The sequence below is a fragment of the Cyanistes caeruleus genome, chromosome 8 (genome assembly GCF_971803275.1).
Source record: "Cyanistes caeruleus chromosome 8, bCyaCae1.hap1.1, whole genome shotgun sequence".
Classification (NCBI taxonomy): Eukaryota; Metazoa; Chordata; class Aves; order Passeriformes; family Paridae; genus Cyanistes; species Cyanistes caeruleus.
The window spans coordinates 24313441-24325993 of record NC_141708.1 but is presented as its reverse complement, the minus strand read 5'-3'; the positions used below and the strand labels follow the sequence as shown (position 1 = coordinate 24325993).

The following is a 12553-nucleotide window of genomic DNA, read 5'->3' as shown; positions in this document are numbered from 1 at the left end:
CCACAAGCTTTGCTGCGTCACCATCACTGTTGGAGAGTAGGATGCTTGTGCCCAATTTAGGACAAAAAATTGAAAACCTTCTTTAAGGATTGCTCGATATTCATTGCAGTGAATTACGAGTTTCTTCTCAATTCTTCTCGAGAAAGGCCTGCCCTTTTCTCCCATCCTCATCTTCATAGCTGTATTTCGTCTTCCCCAGCCACTTTCCCAAATCCATGGACTTCCCAGTGCTGTAAGGTTTGTCCATGTCTCACAAAGGATGGTTTGGTGCTGAAACACTCCCATGTAACTGGCTTAGGCAAGAATATCAGAGTACTGAAGATAATAATCTCCAGTCTGGATAGTTCTGGGGTAGCCATTCAAGCACATATGTTGGTTCTGTGAATGGCTTGTGCAGCTATGCTCAAATGTTGATTTCCTATGCATACCTTTCATTAGTGAGTCCCTGGAGGGGAGAGCAGCCACACTTTCCTGCCACCTGCTCATTGTTCCTGGAGGCTCATTTCACTCCAGGAAACTATTCCAGGCCAGTTCCCCACAAGGAATGTCTCAATTCAGCCCTAAGCTCTTAGTCCACATGGCCTAGCTGTGAGAATGAGCTTTTAATCTCTCCAGGGCAGGAAAAGTCTTCTCAGCGCTTTTACAGCTGTGTATATACTTCAGAGTGCTCTATAAATACAGCTCTAAATCTCTGTATTTTAAAGAGATGGTGGAGCATGTATTACAAGAAGTAACACAAGGGCCTGACAGGAGGCCTTCTGCCATTCATTCTCCAGCTCATCTGAGTAGGCACAGGCTACTCACAGGCTGTCACACCTGAGCTGAAAAACTGCTCCTTAAGCAAGCTTTGCTAAATTATTCCACTCTGCTCCTCCTTCTGCATTTTCACCACTCCCTCAAGTGACAAACCTTCCCACAGGAGTGCTTACAGGAATGCACAGAACCTGGGGCAAAAATCATAGGCCCATTGAACTCAAGCCTTACTGAAGGCTAAAGAACTACCCAGACAAATCTGCTCTATGGCAATTTCAAAAGTTGTTTCCCAGGTAGTTACTTTAGCTACTCTAAACATAAACAGGAATCTCAGACAAGAGCTGAACTTCCCTATTCTTCCAAGGAATTTGGATTCTGTGGTTGTTTATGTTTCTTCTTACCCTGCTTCAGCAACAGAGCCAGTTCATATAGTCATTCACCAGCATTCTTGGCAGTGTAACAGCCCAGATGCCAAGCTCTGAATTCTCATTTTCTTCCCCTGCCTACTATAGCAGCAACATCTGCACCCATGGTTACTTCCTGGCTGGACTCTTATCAAGGCTTCTTCTCCGACTTTGTGGCTAAGGCCAGTGCTGTTTGTGATGACAGCTGTTGCACTGGTGCAGAACCAGCCATCTGGTGACTGACTTGTCCTCTTGGACACTATTTTCTTCCAGCTGTCAGGAATTTACTGTTGGACTGGAAATAATTTGGTATGTAAATACATACCTCATGATACTCAAGTTATTACTTTCATGGGCAATTCAGTGGTCTCATCATAATTCCCATATCTGAGTGCAACCACAGCCACCTCACTTCCCTCAGTATGGGGAGGGGTGGGTATGATCACCCAAGTCCAATAAACTTTTCAACAGATGCAAGCCTACAAATATGATCTTTTGACTCTTTAGATTTAATAAGCCCTCCCCAGCATGCCCAGCATGGAGTACTTGTGTACTCCAGCTATGGGAATACAGTTCATCGCAGACTGCTGCTTTTCTGAACTCTAAAATGAGATTTTCACCATTTACCTCATGCTGTTATCATTCATTCCTAGCTGGCCTGTCCCAGAGGCATGCTGCTGACAGGGGCTGCTTGCTCTCTCTATGCATCCTGCCTCTGATCTGCAGCTTTCTTATCACTGCCTCTTGGATTCACGGCGACAGCCCAGGGACTTGGTAATGTCCCTCTTCCCCAAGGCAGATAAAAAAGCAGAGGGTCTGCTGCTCAAGAATGTACATTGCATTTAATCTTTCCTTCCCCAGTGCCCAATTTTTTTTATTGGAGTAAAAATTCACAAATTTGAGATAGCATGTGTTTCTTGAGGGAAGCATGACTCCTTAAGACTTTAACTTAACAATTATCCTACCAGCAATAGCTGCAGAATCTTTCTATTCACATTCCTAATCTGACATTTAATCATCTCATTTGCTGCATTAAGACTTGATGCAAATGAGTCCAGAAAATTATTTTTAAATGTTTTCTCTCATTTGAATTCTCATGTGATCTTCTATCCATCAGTGGTGCAATTAAATTGTTCCATTCTACAGCAGAAAAAATGTCAGTCTTCTAAATACAAACAGAAGCAGACACATTATTCCATTCTACATCTTAGTGGAAGCTATTTCCCTCAAGATGTCCTGGTGATGCTTTCTTTAACATCTAACACTTCATCAGGGTGAACTTTTTGGTTAAGGGGTTTGGGGTTTCATCTGACTGTTGGGGAATGCAGAGGTCATGCGGTACATGTAGATTGGGACAGCAATAATTCACAATCAGAAGTTAATTTGCAGGTCAGGAATTGATATATAAATCTAAATTTATTTCAGCTTCATTCCCCTGAGGCAGTATCTTTATTCACCACCACCAAATGCTTTCCTGGTGGAGTGCACAAGATTATTTCCACCCTGCAACTATACTAGGAGAAAATTAAAGAAAGATGCACAAAAATGAAGTCCGGAAGAATACAGCTGTGAATGCTTGCATTTAAAGGGGAAAAAAAAATATATAGAAAATTTTAACTTTTACAGTTAAACTCCCCATTTAATGAAAAAAAAGGATACCTTTCCCCCGAGGAACATAACAGGATTTATTGTTGTTCTACAAGCCCCGTTTCACCACTTTCTAAGGAAAGGAGTTAGTTTTCAACTAAATAGCCTGTCACCTTCTCCACAGGCTGTCCAAGTGCATGGCTGAGTCCCCAGCAGCAGTGCAGAGCTCCTGCAGCCTCCTCAGTTACTGGTGTCTCCTGCAGAGCTCAGGCAGTCCCCAGAGCTGACACAGCAGTGTGCAGCAGCCAGACCCTGCTGCACCCCTCTGGTGCCACTGTCCTCGCCTCCCCCTCTGCTTCCACCACACCAGAGCTGGGAGAATTGCACAGCCCTGATGGACACTCAGCTCTTCCACTAGCATCCTACACTTCTAGCATGCTGCAAGAAGGGTTCCAAGAGTATAAGGTTATTACTTCTAGGTTCTCCTCAACTAGGAACAGGCAGCAGCAGGACAACACTTGCTGCTCAGGGTGATTAAAGGGTTCTTTTTTGTCTTCACAAGAAACCAATGAAGAGAAAATGGCAAATGGAGATAAGCTGGGATTTCATTTTATGCAAAAGTTGGGTTGAATTGGTTTTGAGACACAAACCACACAACTACACTACCAATTTCAAAGCCTCAGCCTTCTACCACCTCACCAGAAATGCAGTCTGGGCTCTGCATGGCTTCATTCCTTCCAGCTGGCCCTTGGCAACCTGCTTTCCTGCATTTGTAACCCCTCTCTCCCCAGCCTGTGTCGTAACACACTGGTAACAATAACAGTTCTGAAATCAAAATGCTCTGCAGGCCAAAAAGCTGAGCTCAATCAACACAGGGGGAAAGCAAACCACGGAGAGCTATTGTTTCTGAAAACCATCCAAAAACTCTTGGCGCTTCAAGGCATTCCCAATGTCCTTTGCACTATTTCCAGGAAAAATGATTCCCAAGGCCTTGCATATTAAAAAAAAAAAAAAATCTGGCTTATATCAATAAACATGATAACTGCTGTATTTTTCTCTTTAATCAGAGCACCACTAGCATGTAGAAGCAATCAGAGCTGAGTCAAATAGCCTGTTTCAAGTGTAGCATTTCAAAACTCTGGTTCGCTGTTGAAGAGTGTAAATTAACCCCTGGGACTCCAGAATCTGCACTTCATCTTGTATATTTATGTAATGCAAATTCTTGAAGAATATGTGTGTGCAGATGTTGGTGGAATAAGTGGTAGATGAGGTAGAAGGGCAGTTTTTTTGACCAAACACACTTACTCAACTTGCCTGTCCTGTGGAAGAAGCAGTATCTGCACCAGTACTTAGACTGCAAGCCTAGGAACAGAATTCCTGGTTCTGATCTGAGATCTCAACATAGTGACATCAAACAAGTCATTTAAAGCTCAGTAGGGTTGCAGGGCATTTGGAGATGAAGAATCTATCTACTTTCCTCATCTGACACAGGAAATCCAATTTGCAGTTGAAATGTAAATGAAGTTAGACTTGAAGACCTGGTACGGGACATTATCACGGCTCAAAACACTGAATCAGAAACAAACCATTGACAATCACTACTGAATTACTCATTATGTTGTTGGGCAACATAATAAGAGTGTTGCACTTATAATCCAGTACAATCAAGCAAGAATTTACTGACATCCCTTGTTCAAGATGGTAGAATGTGTTTTGTGTATTTTAGCTATTCAGAGAGCTGAGAAACCCTTCTGCTCCCTGATTTATGAGCAGTTCTTGCAATATTACATGGCCAAAAAAAAAAAGCTTTAAATATCTCTTTTCCTGTCCACAGATTTTCAGGTAGATGGCTTGAAGAAGAACCTTTAAATGAAATCTTAGATGATGAGGTGTACTTTCAGACCTTACAGATAAAGAAAAGTCTTTAAGAAAGGTGCTAAGATATAAATGACCAAGATAGTGTAATTTATATTTACCCACCCACTGCTCCAAGAATCACATTTTGAAGATATAAGCAAGGGTCTAATATCCCTGTAAAAACAGCGAGAAGCTTGTGGCTAGTTTTCAGATTTCACACCACATGCTGTGTCTACCACAGTCCCACGGAAGAACTGCTGCCTTCATGGCACTGTGCAATGAAACAGTCTCTTGGATACATTTTCTGAAAACAGATCAATTATGAGTTAGGGAACTTGGGGGTTTTTCCAAGCAAATGGTGCACTTTTTTAAAGTTCTGTCTCACATCTCTATCACTTCCTTACCTATTACACGTCCCAAACATTTAACTTTGTCACAATATTTAACATGAGTATTTTATTTTCAGAATGATTGTGAAGCCTTTTACATGCCATGGGAAATGAAAGCACAAATATGTACTAACAGTGAATCAGCTTTATTTCCTGCAATGCTGTGATTTCATTAATATTATTAAAAATACATAATTTATTACTCAGGTTCAGTGCAAAGGATTGTGTCATGAGGCTGGATTTTGTTTTGGTTTTCTATTAGTTTGGAATTTTTTTTAACTATTATTAATAGCTTTGCAGCTGCTCTGCTTCAAAACTTTCAGTCTTAAGAACATGGGACTAGCTATTGTGTAACAACACAATTTAGCTATGTGGTATCTGTGCATAGTTAAGACAGTTTTCTTCATGTAGCAGGTAGTCCTAACATTGGTAATCCCTGCTCTGCATTGCTGGGTAATGGGATTCCCGTGCTTTAGGTGTTAATGCCTTTGGGACATCTAAGTTACTGGAGCTAAGCAAATGAACTCTTTTGTTACTGCTTTTATAAATGAAGTCCTCAATTCAGTATTTTTGTAATTTGTCTACAACAATGCTAACACCACCTTTATGAAGAACAACATTAAATTGTGAGGCCACTCTGAACCAAAGTAGAGCTGAAGGGCTGAGAAAACCACTCCATACCTTCGGGAAAGAAACATAGTACCTTTTAAATTACCAGTAGAAAGCTCAGTTGAGACATAAAAGTAGACTTGACATGCTTAATAAAGAGTAACAAGGACAAAGCCGTGGATCTAACCTGATTTCCTTCCTGCCACTGCAGAGACCCCTGGAAAAGCCGGACGGCCTGGATGTTTCAGACCAGAGCAAAGAACATCCTCAGCATCTGTGTGAGAAGTGCAAAGTTTTGGGCTACTACTGCCGCCGTGTGCAATAAACCTTCCAAGTGGCCTCTTCCCATCCCCGTCAAAAGATTCTCTGGCAGCATGCCATCAACAGCAGCACAACAGATCAAGATAAAAGCTGAAATAATTGCCAATATTGCCTATCTAATAATATGCCTTACCATTAATAGAATGTAACATTTCTCCTGTGCATGTGCATGCATGCAATAGGTATTTACAGGACTATGATTTGTATACATATATATGTAAATTTATATGTGTACACACATGAAGTGTTACTGAGGTGTTCACAACAGAACTACAGTTACAGGTTCTGCTGATTGTTTACACAGACCCTATATCACAGCCAGGTGAAATGAAGTACTTTTCATAAGGCAAGGGATAATATTCACAAGGAATATTTGTTACATGTTTGGCTTTTGCAGAGGTTCAGTAACTGTGGGGCCACTAATTGCAAGCACTCACCCACAACACTGTTCTTATTATATGACAAGACAAAGGAAGATGAAACAAGCCACAGCATAAAAGGAGAATTACTGCTTTCCCAGTTTTAGAAAGTCTTAAGTTTTGTGCTGCTGATTTCTTGGACTTCTATTTGTTACCATCTCTTGGGCAGGGCTTAGGCAAAATAATTTTTGTAGGACATGGAAAAAAAAAGTGAATAATTGTTTGAGGGTGTGGATTGGGTAGAAAGGGAATGCCATAAGATTCCAAGAGGTTTTTGGAGGAGACAAAATTGGCTTGCTTATGCAACCAGATCCTTCTCTTGTCATATAATCCCACTGACATGGCCCCTTCTATGTGCATGTCATGTTCATTAGGCCACAAGCACACTAAATTTTCTATGAATAAGGGGATAAGAATACTTAAAACTGACCCTAAAACCCTTAACTGAAAGATTAGCCAAACTTACTATTTATAGCCGTTTTAAAGCCACTTTCTGGAAATATTTTTATGTCCTCTTTTCTACTATTGAAATTTGTTATAATATGCAACTTGTTAGCCATAGGGGTGTTTTGAGGCATGGAGAACATTCTGTGTAACCCTCTTTCTTTATGTCTTCCTGAAGCACCTACATACCTGGGGAGAAATTTAGGAATTCTGTTTCATTTCCCATTTCAGGTAGAACTTTGCACAGGGGTGGCCTGCTGCAAAGAACATCTCATCAGGGATTGGCAAATATAGACTGAAAGTACCTCGAGACAGTATCCTGTTTGTTTGTCTGTGTGAGAGTACATTGGCAAAAGGACACAACAGGCAATTTGTAGCATTCACTAAAAACTTAAAGAGGGATAATGTTTGAGGTTGGCGGGGTTTACATCAGCAGTTTATATTTTTATGAAGTTTCCTTTAGGCAGATTGATTTCTGTGAATGATACTTAGAGAAAATACTTTAAATCCTAAATAGCTTGATGTGAACTAAATTTATTTTGAAGTTCCCTAATGCAAAGACAGCAGGGGGTTTATGCCAAGTGATAGCAGGATGTTACCAGTATGTCAAGACAAGCTCTTACAAAGCAAGTAGAAAACTTACCATGAGCATTCACCTAGGGAAGGTGATGCTCCTGACAAATTTGCTCCTGGGTGAAACTGTTGCCATTTCCCTGCTTTGCTATAAGCAGGGCAAAATTGTATCTGCTTGTTCGGTGGGAGTGGCATGTACACATCTTGCAATCTCCATTATTTTTGGGCAGCCCAGGTGACCCAGCCTGCTGGTCACAGCAGTGCATGAGCAGCCTGACTCCTGGCTTCTGACCACAGATCTTCTGTAGCTCCCTGATTTTGGGCAAGTCACATCATCCTTCTAGACCTCAGTTTCCCCAACTGCAAAATGGGGGTAATAATACTTTTGCATACCTACCTCACAGGAGAGTTGTGAGGTTTACTTAATATCTCTTAAGTGTTTTGGCATCACTGGATGAAAAGTGCTATGTAATGCTAAAATAGAATTAACTGAATTAATCACTTGGAAACTACTTTTGCCCAGTTGGCAACTCCAACTAAAGTAGCTGAAAATAATATTATTGAAAGTAACACTAATAAACAGTTCAGTTGCCTCAGTGAAGATATGCAGTTTTAGCATTTTCAAATGCAAACACATTCTTTTGCACAGATTCACAAATTAACTTAGAGACAAATTCTCTCAACAAAGATACTAATCTGTCTATACAAATAAGAAAATACACAGGCAAATCTAGGGGTGGATTTTCTAAGCTTGACCTCTAGGATTAATCTCAATAGTTTGTTTCAAGCATGAGTAATTTTGAAAGAGCAGCATTTTAAACCAGATCTAGTTTTTCCCCTTGAGCACTTAATAGTACATGAACAAAAAAACACCTCGATGGTTTACATCTAGCTAAAGAACATGTAGAGAAACCCCCTTAGATGAAGATAAGGGAAAATGTTATTTTATTTTCTCCCTGAAACTAAGATGTTGCTATCAAACGTTTTGTTCAGTATTGAAATAAGCTCCATGTTATGATAACCACTAAACCCAGTAAAATAGCACAACTCTTGATATAGCTGCATCACTATAACACACACCACCAGGTTCTGACAAAAAGCTGACTAAAATATACCATTAAAAGCATTGTTATTTTCATGACAGTGCCCTATTAAGAATTGTTTATCCAGATTCAACACTGCAAGGCAATGCCTTTAGCTTATGGATTTTTAGATTGTACTAAAAATACACATGATCTACTTTAACACAATTAATGTCCATAGGTGTAGCATAATAATTCTTAAGAGCATACTTATGAGAGTTCAGTATTTATATTATTGATGTGTTCCTAGGCAGAAGACATATTAAGTATTTAAGTAATACTTAGCATATTTGTAAGGAAGAGGAGAGCAGATTTCCCCCTGCACTCGTGTTGGGGAAGAGCAGATGGAGGACACAGCGTGTGGATAAGCGAGGAGCGACACTGCCGTAGGTTGTGCTAAGCCAGAGGCTGCGGACGCGGCCGGCGCGGGATGCGGGATGCATCATTGGCACGGGGCACCCCTTCCCTGCACAGGGCTCAACTGCCTCCCCAAAGCTGAGGCTGGGGAAGGCAGGAGCACCAAGCTCAGCCCAAGGGAGGATTCCTCCATCCCTCCCTGCAGGACTTTGCTCGTAGGATTGGAGCGCTGGGCCCGAGGCACTCGCTCCGCACTCGAGTCCCTGCAGTTGGAGTTGCTGGAAAAACACATCTGCATAAGTAATTGTGTATAACAGCTTATGACCATTGGCTTTCAGTTAGTGGCACAGAAGGGACATTTCTGAATTTTCATTTCAAAGGAAAGAAAGATTACAAAACGTAGATTTCTTTTATTCCCTCCCTCCCCAGACAAAGGTAATTCACCTATAGATGTAACCAGCTCTTTCCAAAAGAGGAAAAAAAAGGTAAATGTGCAGATTTTTTACTGGAAAAATGAAGAATTGATTTCTCTTTTAAATTTTAGTGACTGCTTTCTGGTGTTCTCTAACTAGCTCTGCATTTAGAGCATCAGCAAGCAATCCTTGAAGGCATTAGTAGACAGTATTGGCAGAAGTGAAGCAAGCATCAATAAAAAGTTTTAAATCAGTACAGGCCTCCCTAAACTGAGTATTCTTTTGGGGTGTACCTGAGAGCAGTTTGGCTCTGTGCATTTATTTGGCAAACTGGATTTTCAAATTCAGATGCTCGCTGTTGACAGCCCAGTAATATCCAGCACACTATTTTTCTTTAATTTTCACCCTTTTGGAGATATTTTTAAACTTTCATTTATTTATTTAAAAACAACAACAAAAAAACAACTGAACAAAAAAAATATTCCACAACTTGTTTCATGAGTTGGTCATAACATTTCATATCAAATTTGGCATTGGCACTCCTCTGGAAAAATGGTTGAGTAATTTGAAATGTGTGTTGTAGGTTTTTAGCTGCTTGAACTTAATGATGCTACAATGAAGTTATTACAAATACTTCATTTAAGGGTGATGAAGAAAAATCCTAGTAGTTTAAAGGATGGCCCCATTTTAGCCAGTTTCTACTGCTGCTACCACAGATGTAAAACGATGCCACACAAGCAAAGTTTGAGGCCTTTTTGTCTCAAAGTTGCTATTTAATTTCAGATAAATACACAAGAGTATATATTATTTCTGAAAATAGGTGTATTTTGAAGTTCCCCATTATATGGGACTTAGTTTTTAAACTAAAAATGTGAAGTTACATATGTCTGAGAGAAGCCTTATACCTAGAAGTATTATCAACATTTTACCTTTTTGTATAACACGAAATTTAGATTATGCACAGATCATATACTTGTGACACTCTAGCATTTTTTTTAAAAAAAAGAAACCACCTTAAAAGATTAAAAGTTTAGAGCTTTTGGAAATGTCAGAATTCATAGATTAGTGCTCTTTGTCCTGCAGTCACAGATTTATTTTTTTTTCCTATTCTGGATCCTAAGAGTTGTCCACTGAACAGTAAGCAATAAATCATCAACACGTGTTTTTCAAGTTAAGTAGATAGACATATATTTTCCACTTGCCTTTGCCAACATATTTTAAAACTCGATGGAACTATCCCCATAGAAAAATCATTCTCTCAGATATCGCTCCACTCCCAAGCGGGCTTCACCCCATATCTCTTTCTTATCTGCAAAACCAGTGCTGTCCATTGAGTTTGCTAGATCACTCAAGTGCTCAGAGGGCTGTTTGAGATCTTAGATATAGGGATGATGGATTGTGTTTCTAGGATGAATTTCAAAGGGACAATCGTGTGCAGTTACTAGCTATAGATGATTGATATAAATGTTTACCCCTGTATGAAGTATTTTACAGTTTTACTTGCAGATGTGTATTTATCTTGAGTTATACTTGACATAGAGTTTCTTTCAATTTTTTTTTTTTTTTTTTAATACTATGTGTGTATTTTGGAAAACTTTTTAGATGTTAAAATTTTTGAATGGTTACAAATATTTCTTATAGTACTGAATTGTTATCTGGAAACTCTTTGCAGTAACTTTTTTGTATATATTTGAGGGCCTTTTTAAAAAAGTATTGTTTGTTTTTTTGGGCAAAGTTTTTACAATTGGGAAGCTTTCAGAAGGGCCTTCCTCTCAACTAGGATACTAACAGAGGTAAGAGTTTTCTTAAGTATTTTGCAGTATTTTGCAGAACTAAGGATGTATCCTCAAGAAAATATTTATGGAAATAATTTACTTTTTTTTTTTTACAATGCTTTTGTCTGTATAAAGTATGCAACAGAACTACATTAAGAAGGAAATATTGTCTACATAAAATATTATATGAAAGTTGGTACATAATTCTGACAAAAAACCTTGCAATTCTTTAAGCCATATTGTTTTTGTTATCCTTGGATGAAAATATCAGTATTAAGTAACCAGTGTATTATTCAAGTGCTTAGACTTATATGAAAATGCTTATACAGTTTATTTATGTGTATTTGGGGAAGGAGTGCTAGAAAAGCTATCACTAGACATAGCAATGTAGCAAGTGAGGAGCAAATAACAGTATACTGTCACTTTATGGCCTTGTGAGAGACACAGAAGATGTTGAAAGCACCGTGGAGACTCGGCTTTCAGAAACTCTGAAGCACAAGTGGTGGGTTCCAAGTGGTGCCTCTTCCCTTCCCCATAACTGGGGGGAAGAAAGTTGGTTGGGACGCTGTTTAACTTGACTTTCACAACCCTTTGCAGACTGTGAGCTCAGCTATGCAGTATCATCTACAGCAATAATATCAATCAAAGGATGTAAGAGAAAAGGATTGAAGTAGATTATTGTAGGGGTTTACGTTTATTTTAATTAGAACTCATAGCAATATAGAATATGCATGTGCACGTATTCAAAGCATTTTACACTTTACATTTCATGTAGTTTGATTATATTATGAAGGATTGAGTTTTTAGTTTGATATTTTACCATGCTAAAATGGGAGGTCTGCCCAGGCCTGTACTGGATTCTTGTTTCCTTTAAAAGGTTATTTAGTACAGCACTCACTGCATTGTGTAATAGTGCTAAAACTAACACTATTTTATGAATTTCTTCAGCTTTAAAAAAAATTAACCTAATGATTATTACATTTGTTTAGCTGTACCCACTGACCTTGTCAGATTCAGTTGGCAAATTATGTAATTTCTTTTTCTGTAACTGTTAATAAACTTGTACAGCTAAAACAAACAAAACCTATGGACAAAGGCCTCAGAGGTACCAGTTCTGTTTCAGCAATCAAGGTGACAGCTTGCTCATCTGGTGACTGTGTTGTTAACAAGACTGTAAAACCTCTGTTGTGGACTGTCCATAAAATGGCATTCCGACATGTGCCTTATTTGCTGGATAGTATACAGCTTTCCTTTAGTATTCTAGCATTTTAATGCTGTATTAAAGTATTGCAAAAAACCCAGCAAGAGTGTGGCGTGGTTTTCTTGAACATTCCTTCCTTTGACAATTTACTCCCAGCTGCAGTGGGTTCCTGGTTATAGCCTGGCCAGCCTTGGTGGGGAGCCTGTGGAGAAAACCTGCCCTACCACAGCCAGACCATGGGAAGAAGACGACAGCTTTCTCCTCTGCAGTGAGTCCCTGTGCTGCAAGGGTCACACCCAGGGCCACAGCTCTTCACTGCTCTTCACCCAAGTGGGACACCTCGGGTTCACAGTGCCAGCTCCTCGCTTT

The 12553-nt window shown here is 39.5% G+C and overlaps 1 protein-coding gene across 1 annotated transcript in view; it reads left to right on the top strand.

The window, feature by feature from the left end:
• The window catches only part of ZCCHC24 (zinc finger CCHC-type containing 24), a 107486-nt gene extending 95202 nt beyond the window's left edge, over positions 1-12284 (top strand). Inside the window, exon 4 of the mRNA XM_086899673.1 lies at positions 5811-12284. Within this exon, the coding sequence (XP_086755799.1) occupies positions 5811-5924 (114 nt within the window). The 3' untranslated portion in view covers positions 5925-12284. The remainder of the gene's footprint in view (positions 1-5810) is intronic.
• The last annotated feature ends 269 nt before the right edge of the window (positions 12285-12553 follow it).